Source organism: Dermatophagoides farinae, unplaced genomic scaffold, assembly GCF_024713945.1.
Source record: "Dermatophagoides farinae isolate YC_2012a unplaced genomic scaffold, ASM2471394v1 contig2, whole genome shotgun sequence".
Lineage (NCBI taxonomy): Eukaryota > Metazoa > Arthropoda > Arachnida > Sarcoptiformes > Pyroglyphidae > Dermatophagoides > Dermatophagoides farinae.
This window is the reverse complement of record NW_027461517.1, coordinates 46,067-64,877: the sequence shown is the minus strand read 5'-3', so window position 1 is coordinate 64,877 and position 18,811 is coordinate 46,067. Positions and strand designations below refer to the sequence as shown.

Here is an 18,811-nt window from a genome sequence, read left to right as displayed (position 1 = left end):
AAGAGGCAGATTCAACTGAGATTTTGCTTGTGACTGCCACTTATTCGGCAGACAACAGCTTGAAACAGAACAAACTTTACGTGTCACGTTTCAACTACGACGTACTGACCAAAAACTACAGAAGCTTAAACAAAAAAAACGATTTTGTCAGTTCGCAAGTCGACCACACCAGCTGCATGATGGTTAACGCTACCATATCGCTAAACAAACGCGCCATCAAGGTCAAAAAGTGCCCATTGTATGAAAGACTCGTCTACTGCGCATTTGAAGATGGTTTAATCCAGGTATACGACATAAACGACAAGATTCAGCAAGTAATGAACGAAACAACCAGCAATTCTTATGACTCGCCGATCTTCGATTACAATCTTGCTTCCGAAGCGTATTCTGTAGCTTGGAAAAACAATGAAGTCGAATTCGTCACCGGATCTAGAAACAACAAGATCAACCTTTTTAAGCCGATAGAAGGAGGGTGGGGCCTCAGTTCCACTCTCAAAGGCCACGATGGCTCTATCGAAGCACTGTGCTTTAACACATGTGACGACAACATTCTTGCAAGTGGTTCTGCGGATCAAACCATTAAAATTTGGGATCTCAGAACTAACTCTGTGTCTATCGATTTGAAAAAAGGCCACTTTTCCGACATAAACTGTTTGAGCTTCTCGCAAACCGAAAATTCGAACCATCTGTTGTCCGGAGACAATGATGGCTTAATTTTGCTTCGCGATATTAGAATGCCAAACGTAAACTTAGCTTCCTACAGATACGGAACCACGTCAATATGCAGTCTGGACTGGAACCCTTCGGACGAATCCATGTTTTTGTCAGCTAGCTACGATAACGTAGTTCGTGTTTGGGATTTGTCAATCGAATCCACCGATGCTGACGCTGTTGTAGAAGGTGTACCTGACCAACTGTTGTTTGAACACTGTGGCCAAGTTGAGTTGGCCTCAGCCATGTACCACCCTTACATCCCACAAACCATCATCAGCACCGGGTCTGAATCTTTCAACATCTGGACTCCAGACCTAACAGATGCTTAGTTTAAAATACCAATCAGAATTCTTCCTGGCTGGGCAATATTTCGCCCAGTCCTATAACGGACAAGAACTTTCGACAGAACTGCTTTTTTTCGTCTGACTCACATATGTAAATAGTCGATAGAGTTACTCCTCTATGCTGCTCACAGAACATCAGTTCTTTTGTTTTTTCTTTTCCAGCCGTTTCCACAATCATTTCTAGTAAATATTGCAGAAAATATCTCGACGAAGTTGACGTAGCGTCATTTTCTAGTCGAATAATGCGAATAGAACTCCATTCGAGTGCGTTTAACGCAAGTAGCATTCCAAAAAATTTTGCTAAATTTCTTAAGTTGGATCGTTCGTAGTTTTCGCAGTTAACATATATAGTTGACAACAAATCAGACAATACTTTAGAAAAGTTTCTTATCGATTTTATCAAGCCTAAGGACTCTAATGCGTAAAATTTGTTAAATCCTCTTTCTTTTGCACAACAATTTAATATCATTTCCGCAACTATGGTCAAATCTTCATCCTTTGGTCTTATTCCTAGTATCTTATGTACAGCTTCATTAGAATTCGCCGATGACATTTGTATCAAATAAACCTGCTTTTTTAGTTCAAGTTTTCCTTGCAACTGTTTTTCGTTGCGTTTAGCTAACTCCAGCTCTCCAACGTTCTCAACATGTTCATTACTTTCTTCGGGTTCTGACTCACTTTCAAAAAAAGTATTTGAAATTTCTTCAAATTTTTTCTCAAACAACATTTTAGTTTCACGACTCACATTCATTAATTTCAAAACATTTCCTTTTTTAACTTCTTCCATCAATAGCGAGAATTTCACGTTGACCGGTGCGATATCATCTGGATTGCAGAGCTCAAAATATTTTTGTACGTGTGTTTTTTGTTTACTATAATTTGAACGACGATCTTTATGCAATTGCTCAATCTTGTTTTTATGTAACGGTTTTAAACTTGTGCATTGCAAAGCTTTTTTTAATCTGTTGAAAAATTTATCTAAACTAGGTTTTGACGCATATTCTAATTTATATCCTACTAATGAGAAAGATAACGCCAATAAATAAACACTATCAATATTATCGAGTTTGAACAAATACTTGTAGAAACACAGAATGAATTCGTCGTCAACTACGTTCCATAAGTAGAACAAATTTAATAGCTTTGTAATAACGCTAAGTTTGAAACAGTTCTTTTTATCTTGATATTTAACAAATTCGTGTAGCAGTAATTTAAGTATTGTTGTATAATCACATTCAAATCTTGCTAATACAGAAGTTGTTAAAGCGGTAAACAAAAACAAATCGTTATTATCAGAGCATACCTTATCAACTACGCATTTCGAGAAGACTTGCTCATAGAGAAACATGTTTATCTCTAGTAACAGCTTTAATATCTCTTCAAATTTCGAGATCGTCAAATTATCAAGCAAGCCATTAATTCTCGTTATAACTTCTTCTGTTTCTAATTTCTGTTCTTCATTTTCGTCGTTCAGCATTGCAAATAATAAAATTATTTTTTTTTTAGTTTATTGCCTTGCTCCAAAGCAAAAATAATTTTTTTTGATTTATTGATAACTTTTTATTTGCATTGTTGTGACAGTCTGTCATACTTTAGATTTTTCGATTTCAATTTACAAATATTGTCAAAAGCACTATATATCCAAAGAGTATTAAAATCCTGAGTTTTTACAAATCTTTCTAACCATATGTTTACTTCATTTTGGACGCTGTGCAAAAGTAAATTTCGTTGATCATTGCTTAAATTTAAAAATAGCTTTTCATCTTCGTCATTTGAGTAGTATTTTTGTTGCTCTACACTATCCTGATTTGGGTTGATTGTCTCAATTAATTTTATTCCGTAAAGTAAAAAGTAACTGATTTTTTTAAGCATTTTTTTTTAATAAAGTGTTGATCAATAAGTTTTATCGTCGTTCATAAAAGCCAAATTAATTGAAAATTAACACTTTCAAATTTTAATTAATTTTTAATAATATTAAATTTGCTTAAACGCAATTCTGGTACTTGTTCAATTTAAACCGTAATACGTACAAATCTTTAATAGATCTTTTAGTCTTTCATGTTGATAAATTATATGATATTCTTTATAATAGTTTCTAAGTCAAATTCAAAAAACATTATTGATTGTTCATAAAAATAAACACATTGAAATTAAATTTGTAATTAAAAATTTTTAAGAAAACTAAAATATAGTTTGACGATAAATTATTTGAAGTAATATGTATATAAATGGCAATAGTTTTACATCATACAAGATAAACAATACATGTTAAATTTAGTTTCATTTTTAAAATTCTTTAGTTTAATAGATAGTTAGTTGATATTCATGTAGACATTATATTTAAACCTTGGTTTCGTACAGATTTGTGTATTAAAACATATCTTAACGTGAAAATAGCACTATCGAGTTTAATATTTTAAATTCTATTAGTGCAAAAAAAGGTTTTAATTTTTGTGAGTGTTATTGTAACAAATAGTGTTTTTTGAAAAATAAATAATATAAATAACCACATAACATAGTTTTTCAAAAAACAATTCATTTTATTCGATGAATGAAAAATTTTTCACATCTAACGTCATTGAAGTTTTCAGTTCTAATGGATATGGTGGAGAACTTTTTTTTTTATCGCCACACAAGCCATGGCTCTTAGAACTTCACTGTTTAAGACCTAAGAAAAATAAATTCACGTATCTCAATAATTATGAAGGCAAAAATCCTGTTGACGAAATTGTTGCCACTAAGAAACAGTTGGAGTTATCAGGTGTTTATTTTTCTATTCCGACGAACAGGAAAAATGTTACCGAAATAAGGAAGAATATTCCTGGCTTCTGTTTATCGGTAGTAAAAGCAAATGGTAATGAATTGCTAAATTCGTCAGAATATTATATTACAATAGACGCAATATTCGACGACGTTAATGCAAAAAGTTTTTCCCGTGTTCCGCTGCATCCTGAGTGTGCAATGGATTGGATGAGTAAAAGACTGATTACTTTTAGTGGACTGCAGTCGGGGGAATTGGTGTTGCCGCTAGGGGAAAACCACTCTATACTCTGTTATACGTTTAAAAATTATCTTACCCGTTCATTGTCGGTTTTTTATTTGGAAGTAAAAATGATTTACGATCACAGAAGTAACGCTTATCAAGTGTTTCACAAAAGCGTGTCACGGGAACAACTTAAAGCCTTAGATAAAGAGAACAAGATTTCAATTCCTGATTACTTCAATGAATATTTCCACTCGCACGGAGTCGTGACTATTAGTCAGGCTGAAAATAATAAAATTTATTTTTCCGGTTATCTTTACTTTAATTTAACTCATCGATCATTTTTTTTTACTCTTTTAAATTATTTAATTGATTTATACATCAGTGAAAACACAGTCAAGAACTTGAAAGAAGCGATTAATGTAATGATGATAAATTCGATCAAGTCGATTGAAAAAAAGGTAACACTTTCCGAACAAAGTAATTAGGAATGGTCAGATAATTAGAATTAATATTCGCTAAATTATTTTAATATTTGTATCCAAATTTGATATATGTATGAAAAACATTCTAGAGGTTCATACAACTATTCAAACCTAAACTATGACAATGTTAATTTTCAAGACATTATTGGTGATAAATATTTAATTAGTCAGCTTCAGTCGACAGTGTGGCATCCTGACGGGTGTTCCTTTTCTTTGTCTGACTTGCTCAAGCAAATCAACTACAACATAGCTTGGAGAGAACTGAGCTATGGCTTCAGTTGTTTTTTGAAAAACAAGAAAAAGAACGTATATGTAAAAATTGACGGTACTGACACGCAAAATTTTATGTTTATTTACAACAACAATTTTGAGGTTTGCTATATTTTTCCGATGATTGTATTTGTGAACGCAAAATACGACATCGAAAAAGGTGATATCAATTTTTGTACCATGCATGGTATGTTTATACTTGCAGAAATCGACCCCAGATACGTTAAATGTATTATAATTTGCATCTGGGAGTTTTTGATCAATCTCGAGTTGTTGAATAAAGTTATTTAACTGTTACTTATTTTTTTTCATTGTACATATTTCTTTTCGATTTAAAATATTGGCCTGACACTATTTGAGCGGTTGAAATAAGTTTTAAGTATATTGTCATTTTTTAAGTAGTTCGACCGAAATAAATTTTTTGACAAAGCTTTTTTTATAGTTTGATCTGTTTATCATTAAAAATTGACTAAATAAAACATCTATAGGAGTCGTCAGTTTAACTAGATTTAGATGATAAATTTCGTATAATGAGTTCAAATGTGCAAAGCATCGTTTGTTTTCCAAGAAACCAGTTTTCTACCAGATGTGTAATATTTTTTTAACTGATTAATTATGTACAATTTCGGTCGAAGAACTGGTGTGCTTTAAAATAAAACAGCAGTAAATTGATTTAATCTTGAAATTAATTCTTATGTCTTATTAAAGTTTGAAGGTAAGCTCTGTGACGGTTTGGTTGTATGTCATCTGTGTATTACGATCAAAAATGGTGGTAGCTATAAAACTAATTATGTGACGAAAAATATTTGTTTTGGGATTAATCATCAGTTTCGAATTTTTTTTATAACAAACAAAACTCAAATTGAAAAGTTGGCGAGAAGTAAATCGACCGTAACGTTGGTTTTATTATTAGTAACTATAGTATTTGATAACGATAGAACTTTATAGATTGTTTTATGTTAGCAATTAAAATGCGCAAAACACTAAATATGCTTAAGAATTATTTTAATAACTAATATCGCAGTCAAAAATCATTGGTGTTATTAACTAGAAAAAGAACTATTAGTTTGTGCTAAGTTCGTGTTCTGTTTATTGAAACCCAACGTTTTAACAACCGATGTGAATTGAAAAGCAGCACTTGAAAATTGTCATTGTTTGTAGAACGTGCTAAAGTTTTACGGCATTATCCACTCTTAAGTTTGCAAAATAGCATATAATGAATTAAAATTTAAACGCATTGATTTTGTTCAAACCCTTAAATTTATAATCTTTAGCTAGCCTACTTTACTGTAATAAGATCGTGATAGTGTTAGAACAACTGAAACGAAAATATTGTAGTCAACCACGTAGTTGATACACAAATATGTTTGCCAAACAGATTAAGAATCATCGTTTTCGAATTCGAGATGGTCATAATATTCAGATTCTCTAAGTAATATTTGACTTTGCGGCATCCAGTATGTCCAAACACCGCTGTCATCGACGCTAGTGATAGCGTTTGGATTTTTGAGCGAGTTAGACCAATTTAGGTCTTGAACAGGCATTATGTGGCCCAAGTGTGTAAATATCAGAGTGTCTGAATTTTCGTCATCGTTCGCCTCGAGCAAAGTTTCAGCTCCATTGAGGCTTAAATCCCATATTAATATTTTGTTGTCTAGCGAAGCGGATGCCAGCAAGTTTTCATTCAATGGGTTCCACTCGATCGAGTTGATGCTGTTTAAGTGTCCTTCAAATTGCGTTAACGGAAAATTGGGCATGCGTATGTCAATTACGTCTATTTCCAAATTAGAGCCGCCGGTTGCTAGCAAGTAAGGCCTGAATTGATTGTTTGAAATAGAGTTGAAACTCTGTTTCGAAGATTCATAATGAAGCGGGAAACCGAGAGCGTTCGGATCCGGAGTCCTCAAATCCCACAATAGTAGGTTCGAGTTGTCGTCTCCCGTGAAAAATACGTCAGGATGTTCCTTGCTAGCTTCTATAGCTTGAATCAACGTTAAGTTTTTGTACGAACATTTTTTTGTTGGCAACATCTTGGCGTCATTGGAATTGTAAATCGAGTAATCGTTGATGTCCCATACAAAAATGTTGCCATCATCACCAGAAGTCAGAAGTCTATTAGCGAGACTGCTCCAAGCAAGTCCCCAAACCTCTTTGGAGTGTCCAGCGAGCGAACAAGCCAGATTAAGAGTATTACTCTCGGTAATTTCGAACAAACGTGTTACTCCATTTGCCGTTGCAGCAGCTAGCAAGTTTGGAGCGACTACAGATTGACGTATTTTGTGAATTTCGTTATTGACTTCTGTGTATTTGTCGAGTTCTTTGTTGGAATTTGTAAAGCCAAAACCATCGTTGAAAGTGACGAATTGCTTGTTTATCGAATTCATTTCTTCTGAGGGATCAATGTGGTACAAAGTAATACTGCTTTGTTTGTACGGCAGCAGCGTGGAAATAGCCACAATACTCGATGTTTCAGAAAACTCGGGGCGGTGCAGGTTATTTAGGAAACAAGAACTGAGAGTGGGCAAACACAAAATTCCACATTCATACTGCTCGTAGAGCAGAGGCATGTTTCTCTGCCATACAGTTCTGGTGTTAGGGTCCATACAGTTAAATACGCCTATTTTAACTGTCTCTCCGTAATGTAAAAAAATAGTTTAGACGAGAAGGAAAATTTTTTAAAATATGGCTTAATATAATCTAACAATTATTTTACAATCGAATAAGTTTGCTTAGAGAAATAATAGCGTTTAGCGATAAAAAATAAAAACAATTAAGAATATCTTTTAAATTGCGTCGTTGAGCTACAATGCGAATTGGGACTTCAACGAGCAAGAAGCTAGAATGCATTCTCTCATTAAAGGGTAAATCTCGGTTTCACAAAGCGACTTAGTGAGTGTTATAATCTCATTGAGTCTTTTTGCATCTGTGCGCTTTTCAATGTGTAAACTCGCTAATTTCTTGTTTAAATACAAGTTTGTACAGGTTATCAAAACAGTGCAGGCTTCTACCTCTTCTGCGGACGGATCGACAATGAATTCTTCTTTGTACATTCCGATAGAAAGACTCACTGGCGTGTCAGAAATTGCAATGCCACAGTGAATAATGGCCAGTACGCTCGAGTTCAACGCAGCTGAAAGGATACCGCCATTATTTGTCAAAATTAACACTTGAATCTCTATATACACAGCCTTGTTTATGAGTACTGCTTTAACTGTGTCTTCTATACACTTTTCGTACGCTAAATATTTTTTGTCGTGGCTCACTGACAAAGCTCGAGTCTCAGCTGAAAATGGAGCGTTGTTGATTTTGACAGAAATTTTTTCTCCTTTTCCAACAAAACACGAAGTGAGCAGTTTTGTCGAGCCCAGCTGAAAAAAAATAGTACTTGAAGAATTGTACAGAGAATTGTTGCAAATGTTTAAATCGCAAATAGAAGCTTTAATTGGCCGAATTTCGTCTCTGTTTCGACCATCAATTCGAAAATTTCCAGTAGTAAACTAAAAATGACTCAGAACCAAACGTACCATGTAGTATATTAACTAAGAACTCAATATAAAATATTTGTCACATCAAGCAAAGTTTAGTTCTATTTGGCTAAAGTTTTGTATTTAATATTGAAAAATCCGGAATTAACAAAAATAATATATGATATGAGTCATATTAAAGATGGAGATAAAATATTGATTAAAGACTTATCTAATGATTCGTTTCGTCTTCTCTCGGTTTCGACAACTTTAGAGAAGCCTTTTGTCAGCTATTCGGCTTTAATTAATATTCCTGTTAATTTCTTAATTGGGTTGCCGTACGGGGCTACCATAGGGATAGACCAGGCTAACCAATGGAGGAGATTTAAGAGAACTTCCATAGAAATCTTCATAGACTATATATTAGTGCGTTTGAACTGTAGTCTGACTGAAAATAATGGTGATAATGATGCAGACGAAAAAAAAGAAGCGAAGTCTGAAGAGAGTGACTGCGAAACTGAAAATGTAGAGAAAACAGATGTAAATTTAGTAATAGACGAGCTGAAAGCAGATGGCATAAACATATGCGAGTTGCTCGAAATAATTTGCAAAAACAGTTCCAACTTTCAGGCTATGTCTATCGCTGGGAAACGTAAATATATAAAACGAAAACTGCAGCGACACATGTTGCTATTAGGAATTTATCCGTGCAACGCCTTGTTATTTCAAAAGTGTTTTTCAGGAGCTTCGAAACTCAATGGGCTAAAGGCTGAATATTTAGGTGCGTTGCTGAATGAAGCAGACATTAAGTTCGGTTCCAACATCGCGGTGTTTGATCAGACGCTTGGCCTTTTAACTTATTCAGCGCTTTTGCGTCTAGGAGGTAGTGGTAGATGCATGCATATTGGCCAGACAAAAGGTACTAGCCACTACTTAGTGGATCAAGCAAATATGGCTCGTAGCTTGTCAGCGCCACTAACGATCATCCCGTTACGCATGCTGATCGACGCAATTCAAGACGATTTCAACGAAGATTTTTACAGAGTGAAGTACAGTGAATACTTCTGTCCTTCATTGTCAAAAGGCTGCTCCCCGGTATCCGACGCAAGTGCAAATATATCTGTGAGTTCTCCACGAGAGTACGAAATGAAGTTGCATCAAATGAAACTTGAGACAAGGAAAAATGTTTTTTTAGAACTTTCAGAACGTCAAATAGATTCTTTTGTCGCGACTATTAATAATTTACTGTTCGCAAGCAATGATATTGTTGAAGTAGCAAAGCTCGTCAACACGCTTTACTTACTAGCTACTCGAATACTGAAACCCGGAGGCAGATTAGTTCTGTATTCATACACCATGAATCCATTGATTGATTTGCATTCTTATATCAAAACCAATCGCAGAACTTGGGCTAACTCTAAATTCGAAGAGTTCATTTCGCGTACAATGACTCTGCAAAAAGGATCTAGCCACCCTGAAATGAACATTATTGGGAAGCTGGGAGGAGGTTTTATTCTTAGCGCTACAAAGCTCGTTGACGCAGACAGTTAGATTTTTAAAGCGAATATCATTTTCAAAAATATTTTAATTATTGTTTTTTCAATCTCGAACGAACCAAATAATACCAAAGCGGCATGTTGGCTTAATGAATGTAGCAGAAAAAGATTACTGTAAGTATTTCGAAGCATTATCTAAAGAATGGGGCGCTGAAGAAGCAGGTTTGTTGCTCAACGAAAATATTGTTGAAACTATCAAGCATAAGTTCAACTACTACTCGTCCGCCATAAAGCTAAAAATCATTGTGTCTTTTTTTTTTTTAAATGACCAAACACGGTTGAGCTTTCAGGATTCGCTGCTAAAAATTGTGTCAATGGGCGAAGTAGATTTTGACATTTGGGTTAAAGTAATCAGCAGGCTTGTGAGTAGTTTTATCGTAACGAAACACATCAATTTCAATGAGACTGATACGGAGACTTGCTACAAACTCGTCAAATTTATCGAGTCCAAAGTGCCAGAATCCAGTATGCCAACCCTGATACCCCATCCTGTACGTCCTATCAACGTTTTAACCGAATTTACGGAAGAAACCAAGAAGCGCATTGAGGATAAAGAAATATTTTTATACAACTCATCTAATGTTAACCAAAATCACAACTCGTCAGTTTTTAACGTGAACGAATTTATTGACAGTTTATTAAACAATGAAAATGACGAATTGGTGTTTAAACCATTTTATGAAAATAAAGTTTTGAAAGATAGATAAAAAACGGATTTAAACTTTTTGTTCGATAGAACGTGGCTTTTCATAAGCCGGAATGGTAGGTTCTTCAAGCTGTCGCTTTTTTCTGTCAGCGAAGTAATCTCTGTTTTTACAGAAACAGTATATGCCACTTCCTAGTAATGATAAAGTGATTCCTGCGATACTGTTTGGTGTCATGGGATCTCTATAAATGACGAACCCACCGATAGTTTGAAGCAAAGATTTCATCAAACCAATAATATTAGATGCTAGTGGATTGGTTAAGCGAATGAGCAAATATTGGAACATATTCATGCTTGTACTCAGCAAACCACTTATAGCAATACCTGTCCAAATGGCATATAGGTTTTGATCTTGTGATACGGCCAACTTAAATGGCGTAACTCCCTCACAAAGCAAAACAACTGGTATAAAGAGAACAGAAGAAAGTGCCATATTGTACAGCAAAAGAACTTGACTGTCGTTGTTGACATAACCCAAAAATTTCTTAATAATGACATTGTAAAGAGCTTGGAAGAAACTGGAAATGCATCCACAAACAAGTCCGATGAACGACAAAGTGGATGGGTCTAGAGAATTGACGGCAAATCCGGCAACCATGATTAGACAAGAAACTATGGTTAATAGTGATTCTTTCTTTTTCAACATCAAGTAAGACAAAATCAAAACAAATAATAAAGTACATGACCTAGCTACTAGATAAGTTGTGATCAATGTGTATTGAAGACAAGTATTGGAAGCCGCAATGAAAAGAACAAATGTTAGTGCCAGTGGAATAAGTTTAATGCAAGTTTTAAGATTTAAGCTTGTAACAGGGAAAGGCTTTTTCAAAGAAGGAATTACTCTTGCAAGATTTGCTAAAATCAAAAATCCAACAGTTCCGAAAATTTGTTGCCACCAAGAAATAAATACTGGATATCTAAACCCAGTAGTAAAAAAACCATGGTTGTAGTAAACAATAGCAATACTAATCGTGCTATATGCGATAATTGTGAAAGCTAGCAACAATATATTTGGCGGTGCGTTCTTTTGTTCAATCTCAGTTGTCATTGTATTTTATAAGATCGTATATTTTTCTGCTTTATAATACTTTAAGTGTGTAGTAAGTGTGTATAAAGTTGATACCGGCAGTGTTTACATTATATTATTTGTGTAATATTAATTAAATAATCAGTGTCCATGCTTCAGCAACATTTTAGAGCCGTTTTCTTTTGTAATGTGCAATTTAGTAAATGTTCGTTGCATGTCGTCACTAAATTGGTTCGTTTTGCCTTTTTTGAATAACTCATCTGGGATCTTTTGAGCGAGTTTCATGACTTGTTTAGGTGGTATTTCACTTGAAATTCGTTTGAACACAAGATGAAAATTGGTGCGATAAATGTCTACCTGCGGATCGCTTTCGTTTGCAGAAGCAGTGAGTTTTATTTTGTAATGAACAATTTCAAACATTGAAATCCCGTTTTCCATGTAACTAATACAAGCAATCAATGAATCTATGTTTTGTAAATTTATTTTCTTTAAGTCAGTTTTATGGAACAGATCTGCAAGTGCATTTTGCAAACATAAGTTTTCTTCGTTAATTTCCCATTCGCTACCAATGAAAATGAGAAGTGGTTTGGATCCGTAAATAGGCATGTTTGCGGCTGAGCTCGTTAATGGAGAAAATTTGGTAACGTCGAGTTCATGATAATCATAAAGATCATTGTTGTAGGTTCGGCTTATAATTAACCTCAATGGATGTTTTTTGGTCGAAGAAGTTATCAGTACAATTGGACAACTTTTTTTGTTTGCAATTGATAACAGTTCAGACTTGTCTTCCCTTACATTGACGAGGCTTTTGAAGTTTACTTTAGAGTTTAACAAAGAAAAGGGGCTTAACAGCAGATGAAGATTTCGCAACAATTCGATCGACTTTTCGTTACCCGCATGCCCTCTTGTTATAAATATTTTCTTTGGAGCTTCATGCACCGTTGGTACTAATGGAACATTATGTTTTCGTTTTTGGCTTCTTTTTGAAGGACTTAATATGGTTTTTAACACAGAGTCAGAAACTGATGCAGGAATGGGTTTCCCCAATGTTTTTGCTTGTTTCTTTTGTATTTTTTCCACCATATATGAATGCTATTTAATATGAGGATTTTTTTTAAAAAACCGTAAATATTCTTTTGTAATTTATATGGCAAAAAACTACTAATGACCAATCATGAAACAGCGCACTCTGATTATTTTTACATTTCCATTCCCGGCTTTGCTTTGAAACACGACATGATAAAATCTATAGAAGTTGTGGTAAGTAGCTTTTAACATAGTTTCGCTCAGGAAAAAAACAATGAAATCGCTGAAATCATTATAAATTCAAAAATGAACGTTAAATTGGTAGAAAAAGAAAGTTCCGTCAACAGATTAGTTAATGTCAATGACGAATTTGTCGTTTTGCCGAACAAATTTTACTCCTCCATTGATTAACTTTGTTAATTATTTTATTTACATCTTTTTGTCTTACATAAGTAAATTTTCAGAATTAATTATTTATTCTTGAACGTCTTAAATAGCTTATTTTTAACCGTAGAACTAACTTTAATTATTTCTATATTTCTTTTTTGATTAGTTAAAATCTTGATCTCGATCCAATGTGATGGCTATGCTTATTGCCGTTAAAATAGGGCTTTTATCGTTACTGCTAAATTCAGCAGTTTGTTCTGTGACAGATTTTAACAGCGTGAATACAATTTTCGGCAACAAAGTTGTCTCCCGCTCAGTTCTGCCTTGTAATATAAATGAAAATGTTCATAAGCATATACAGGGAGAGTATATAGGTTTTTACCATAACGTAGATAGTAATAAAAATATATCTCCTAATAATCAAGTCCTATGGTTTCAATTGACAAAATCCAATTATGGCAGTTCTATTTTCCGACAAGGAAACGTTACCTTTGATAAAAGAAACCGTCAATTCATTCTGTTTGATGTTTTTGGTCCATTAACGGCGGCGAATTTTTTTTTGAAAAATCAAAACTTTTCAAAATGTAAAATTAATGGGTCATTAAGACATTTGTCAAACCTGATTCAATTAGATAGTAATTTAACCGGAGAGTCATTGTTCTATGAAAAGAAATTTGAAGAGCCCCCACAAGCAGTTGGTATAATGAACTTTCCTTCTGGATGTACTGAACTGAACTTCGCGCCTAATTCTACCTTAACATTTGCTCTGCGTAAAATACCACGATCAATTTCAATTATTGAAGAAATACTAGTGTCATTGGTTTTTTTTCTGCGTTTTGTTCTAATTTGTATAGGGACAGTTTACACATTATACCATACACAACCTGTAATGTTATACCAATTTTCTAGTATCTCCATTTCTATTCTACTATGGCAGTTGCTGTGCGAGAGTTTTTACTTGTTAAACTTACGCAAAATGGATCAACTAAACGTTGTGAATGGAATCGTTATCTTGTATTTTTTGGTACAATTTTGTTTGTATTTCAGGCTACTACTAATGGTATTATACGAGCAATTAAAATATGATTTGCGAACGAATCACGGTGAATTTATCACTGAAAGATTTACTTTAATAACAAAACGTTATTCTATAGCTATTATTATGTCTGTTGTGTTAACGCAGTTATTATCTTCAAACAATTCATATTTTTTACTGTTAGGTGCTTTTGCTTATTTACCACAGATATATAATAGCATTTATTTTGGGAAAAAACCACCGTTTGGCATGAAATTCATGCTAGCGTCGTGTTTCTCAATTTTTTTAGTTCCAACGTTACTTTGGTCAAATTTTTTACCGTCTTCTGTTTCGAAAATAATGAGCAGAATGATAGTTGAGGCTGAAATGCCAGTTGAACAAAAAAAATATTTCGGCTTTGTGAACAAAGTTCAATATTTTTATAATAAAGACGTTAAGGAACTTTATCGAGCTGGAATATTGACTTTTACCGAAGCTAAATATACTTCTCTTTATTCGATTTTTATATCTATATTGATAGTTACAATCTTAATTACTTTAGCTCAGCGATACGTGAATTCAAGAATTTTTTTGGACAGGATTTTAAGCGAAAAGTACTTTAATATTACGTATAACTATGAGAAACAGTTCCTTATTGCCCAAGAAAAAAAAAAAATTCCAGCAGATCTTTCAAATGAAATATGTGTGATTTGCGTGAGCTATTTAACAGAAAATAAGCCACCTTTGGTGTACACGCCTTGCAATCATATTTTCCATAAGCATTGCTTATACAAATGGTTAGAATTAAAACTACAATGTCCAACCTGTCGTACACTGATTCCTGCTGTATAAATAGTTAATTCAAGGTCTAGTATGAAATTTTGTACGTCATACAACGTTTAAATAATTCAAATGCCATATATCGGTAAATAATTAAATTAACTATTATAGATTAAATTGATTTTTATTGCTGAAAAAAGTATTTGACGAATTTATATTTAAACTATTCGTTAGTAAAACAAATTGAGGGTTAAATAAACTGGAAAAACTGAATAAATGCCAACTAAAGTAGCTATTTTAGATTTTTTAAAGCAAGATATTGATGAAGCAATTCAAGAAAGAAGAAATAAACTGGTAGAATGTCTAAGCAAACAAAATAGAATTGTCACAAATGGTGATTTGACCAATTTAAAACATGAGTACATTAATGAACTGGAGGAAAATATTAAAAATTATTGTGAGATCTTGTGTAGCGAGTTAAATTTACCCGAGTTCGTTCCGCTGTTGGAGTTAATCAAGCCTTTCTTTGTGAATTTACCGAAGGCTAGAATTTATCAGATTTTGTCAATGGTCATTGGCTATTGTCACCGTATCGATCAAACCGGTGAGAAAATAATGGAGCTATGTGAAATCATTATTAAGTGGTGTAAAGAGTTACGTTTTGAATTTTTACAATATCGAATAGAATTCAAACTGATCCAGGTAATGATTAATTTTAAACAATTTGACAAAGCTTATTCAAGTATTTCTACTTTGATTAGTTACGTGCAAAAATCTGAAGATAAGTTACTATTATTGGATTTATATTTAACTCAATGCAGCTTAGGAATCATTATTAATAACGTGAGCCAGGCCGTTTCGTTTTTGACCAATGCAAAAACCGTGGCTAGTAGCATCAATACCCCCCTTGAACTTCAGTTTAAAATAGAATTACTGTCAGGTATTTTGCAAGCAGATGTTTCCGACTACCGAACCGCAGTTCCTTATTTGCAAGAAGCATTTGATATTGCTGAGAGTTTGAACAACATAGAAAATGGAACTCAAGCTTTGATGTATATGCTACTTTGTTTTATGCTTTCTGACGATGTAGATAATTTGGCACGAATAATGAAGAGCAACTTTTGTTTGAAGTTAGTTGACGATAGCCGTATTAAAGGAATGCTCAATCTTATCAATGCTTACATGTCAAAAGATATTAACAAGTACCGTGAAGTTATTCAAGATCCTAACTTTTCATTAAAAGACGAGCAAACAATTGTTTACCACTTGGAAAAAAATTATGAATCAGTCGTGGACAATTCAATCATGGACATTGTGTATGCTTACAGTCACTTGCAGTTGAATTTCATTGCTCAAAAAATTAGTTTACCGGTCTCTGTTGTTTCGACTCAATTGGAAAAAATGATTATTGATGGAAAAATAAACGGCATTCTTGATGAAAGTCTCGGTGTTTTAATTCAGTACAAAGCTACCGTAGAGTCAGAAGAAATATATAAGTCAAACCAAATTTGTGAAAACTTGTCTCAAGTTGCTAATAAATTGCTTAAATACTGTGATTTGCTTAAATAGCCTTCTTTTGCTCTAAAGTAGCAAGAATTCTATAACCTTCTACGAGTTGACTCGCGTTGGTAAACTGAAACAAGTGATTCGAAATAAAACTTACTATTTTAATTAGGCTCCCGGCTGCTAAAATCTGTTTTAGGAATTTAAACGGCTGATAGACCATTGAGAATTCAGTAGGGTAAAGACAGAGAAGTAAAAGATATACCTCGTAAGAAAGATGTGCAAACATAATTAATATTTTATACTTGTAGTACCAGTTGAGCAACGGGTTATTAGAGTCTGTTACTTTGTGTGTTGTTTTGTTGTTGCTTAGTTGGGCGTGCGAATACACCCAATGACTGAATACGTCTAGTCCTCCCAATATTGAAATGATAAAAAAATATTTTGGATATGCAATACTCAATAGTATGTAAAGAGAAAAAGTTGAATGTCGATCTACAATCATATCAAGAGTGGCTCCAAATTTGGTAGATTGATTGTATTTTCGCGCAAGAATCCCGTCCACTGCGTCTAAGACCTGACTGATTACATAGAAGACAACAGCCTGAACGCGGGCACGCCATTGAACACTTAGTAAAAATAAGATAATCAAAATGAATCGTCCATATCCCAGTAAATTGCATGGGTAGAAATAAATTGGATTAATTTTGTTTTTGCTCGGCATTGATCGTTACACTTAAAGTTGAAGTTACAATTAATAATTTTTTATTTATTTAGTTTTGCGCAAAAATGTACTTAAATTAAAATTATCTGTATTTTTTTAGGTTTTATTTGGAATAAGAAATTAAAATATTTCGCCAAAATATTCGAGTTAAGAAAACAATTATCGACTTTAGAGCTTTGTAAATTTAGAATAATTTTGGTCTAGCTTCAATATGACTGAAGATGTAGCTAAGAATCTTTGGAGGTGTAGAAACACTTGTTTCGAATTGCTTCAAGACCGCGGCTATATCGTGTCAAATGAAGAACGAAACGAGTCATATGAAAACTTTTCAAAGCGTTTCGCGGAGCTCAACTACCAACGCTCTGCGTTTTCTATTTTAGGGATTCACAAAGACGAACCCAATTCGAAGATTTTCGTGTATTTCACAGACGAGACAAAAAAAATAGGCGTCAAACCCATCAAGGTGCTTGTCGATCAAATGGAAGAGCGTAGTATAAACTACACCATACTCATTGGTCAGCAGCCATTGACTTCGTTCGCAGTCAACACAATTAAGGACCTTCTTCCGAATTTTCACATCGAGTTTTTTTTGGAATCTGAGTTACTTGTCAACATCACTAAGCACGAACTCGTTCCCAAGCACATCAAGCTCAATGAAAATGAAAAAGAAGCAGTATTAAAGCAATACAAAATATCCGATATCCACCTCCCCCGTATCTGTACAACAGACGCAGTCGCGCGATATCTGGGTTTGCGCCGCGGTGACATTGTTAAAATTATTCGTCCAAGCGAGTCTGCAGGAAAATATATAACGTATCGACTATGTGTATAATTTATTCTTTATGTACACTCTTTAACAAAGATGTGCAACACGTCATATAAGACTATAATATTTACTCCTATTACACAAAATAAAAAAGTATACAACAAAAAGCTTAACGGTAAGACTTTTGTCTTCGGGCGCGAGCACCACGACCTCCGAATTGTTTGGGTTCGCAACGTCTTGGGTCGCTTACGAGAATGGAACGGTCAAACTTTAAGAAGGCTTCTTTCAACATTAGTTTAGACGATTCGCATACGTATTTTTGATGCCATGCGACAACAGCCCGAGCTATTGCTTGGCGCACGGCGTACACTTGGGAGACTTGTCCTCCGCCTCGAACTTTGATTCTGACGTCGATGTCGCTGTACATGTCGGTTCCAACCACAAGAAGAGGTTCGAACACTTTAGTTCTTAACTCACATGGTTCAAATAGCTCGAGTTGTTTTCCGTTTACTCTAATTAAACCTTTTCCTTCTGTTACCTGAGCAACGGCAATGGCGTTTCGCTTGCGACCAAAAGTTTGTACTCTCTTATCAATCATCTCGATGATATACAAATAAAAACCTTATAAACAATAGACAAAACTTTAAAAAAATAAATATAAATATTTAAATTAAAAATATTAGGTTTTCACTTTCCACAAACGCTTAATGGGAGTCAGCTTCTCAACCCATCTGGGCTTGGTCAGCTGAATAAATTTTTTACTAATTACTTTTTTTTCATTTTATAATTACAGCGTTGAAATAATTAATTTAGCTCTTTACAAAATTGAGATATTTACGCCGGTGCAAACTACAAGTGAACGTGGCTGTTTTTCAAAATAAGTCAGTGTTGCTTCACAGCAATAAGCTTAGAAATTGTTAGCCCGTATGAATTTATTCACGGTTTATTTCTTTTTAATCTACTATGTTTTCGATTCGATTCATGTTCGTATGAATTCACTATGTAAAATTGCTTTTGTGTTAAAAAAATTTTTACTACTTTTTAGACGACCATTGGTTAGC

At 34.0% G+C, this 18,811-nt stretch overlaps 1 protein-coding gene across 1 annotated transcript; it reads left to right on the top strand.

The window, feature by feature from the left end:
* The first annotated feature begins 317 nt into the window (after positions 1-317).
* Positions 318-18,631, top strand: LOC142597943 (glutamate-rich WD repeat-containing protein 1-like). Its single transcript, XM_075734942.1, has 2 exons — positions 318-919; positions 18,544-18,631. The coding sequence occupies exons 1-2, from the start codon at positions 318-320 to the stop codon at positions 18,629-18,631; spliced, it is 690 nt and encodes a 229-aa protein (XP_075591057.1).
* Positions 18,632-18,811: the final 180 nt, after the last annotated feature.

Bases quoted from the DNA above. Each gene is read 5' to 3' on its own strand.
- LOC142597943 (XM_075734942.1), top strand. From the start codon at position 318: ATGAACGAAACAACCAGCAATTCTTATGACTCGCCGATCTTCGATTAC. The intron at 920-18,543 runs GTTTGAACACTG...TTATAATTACAG, and splicing joins GGTGTACCTGACCAACTGTT to CGTTGAAATAATTAATTTAG.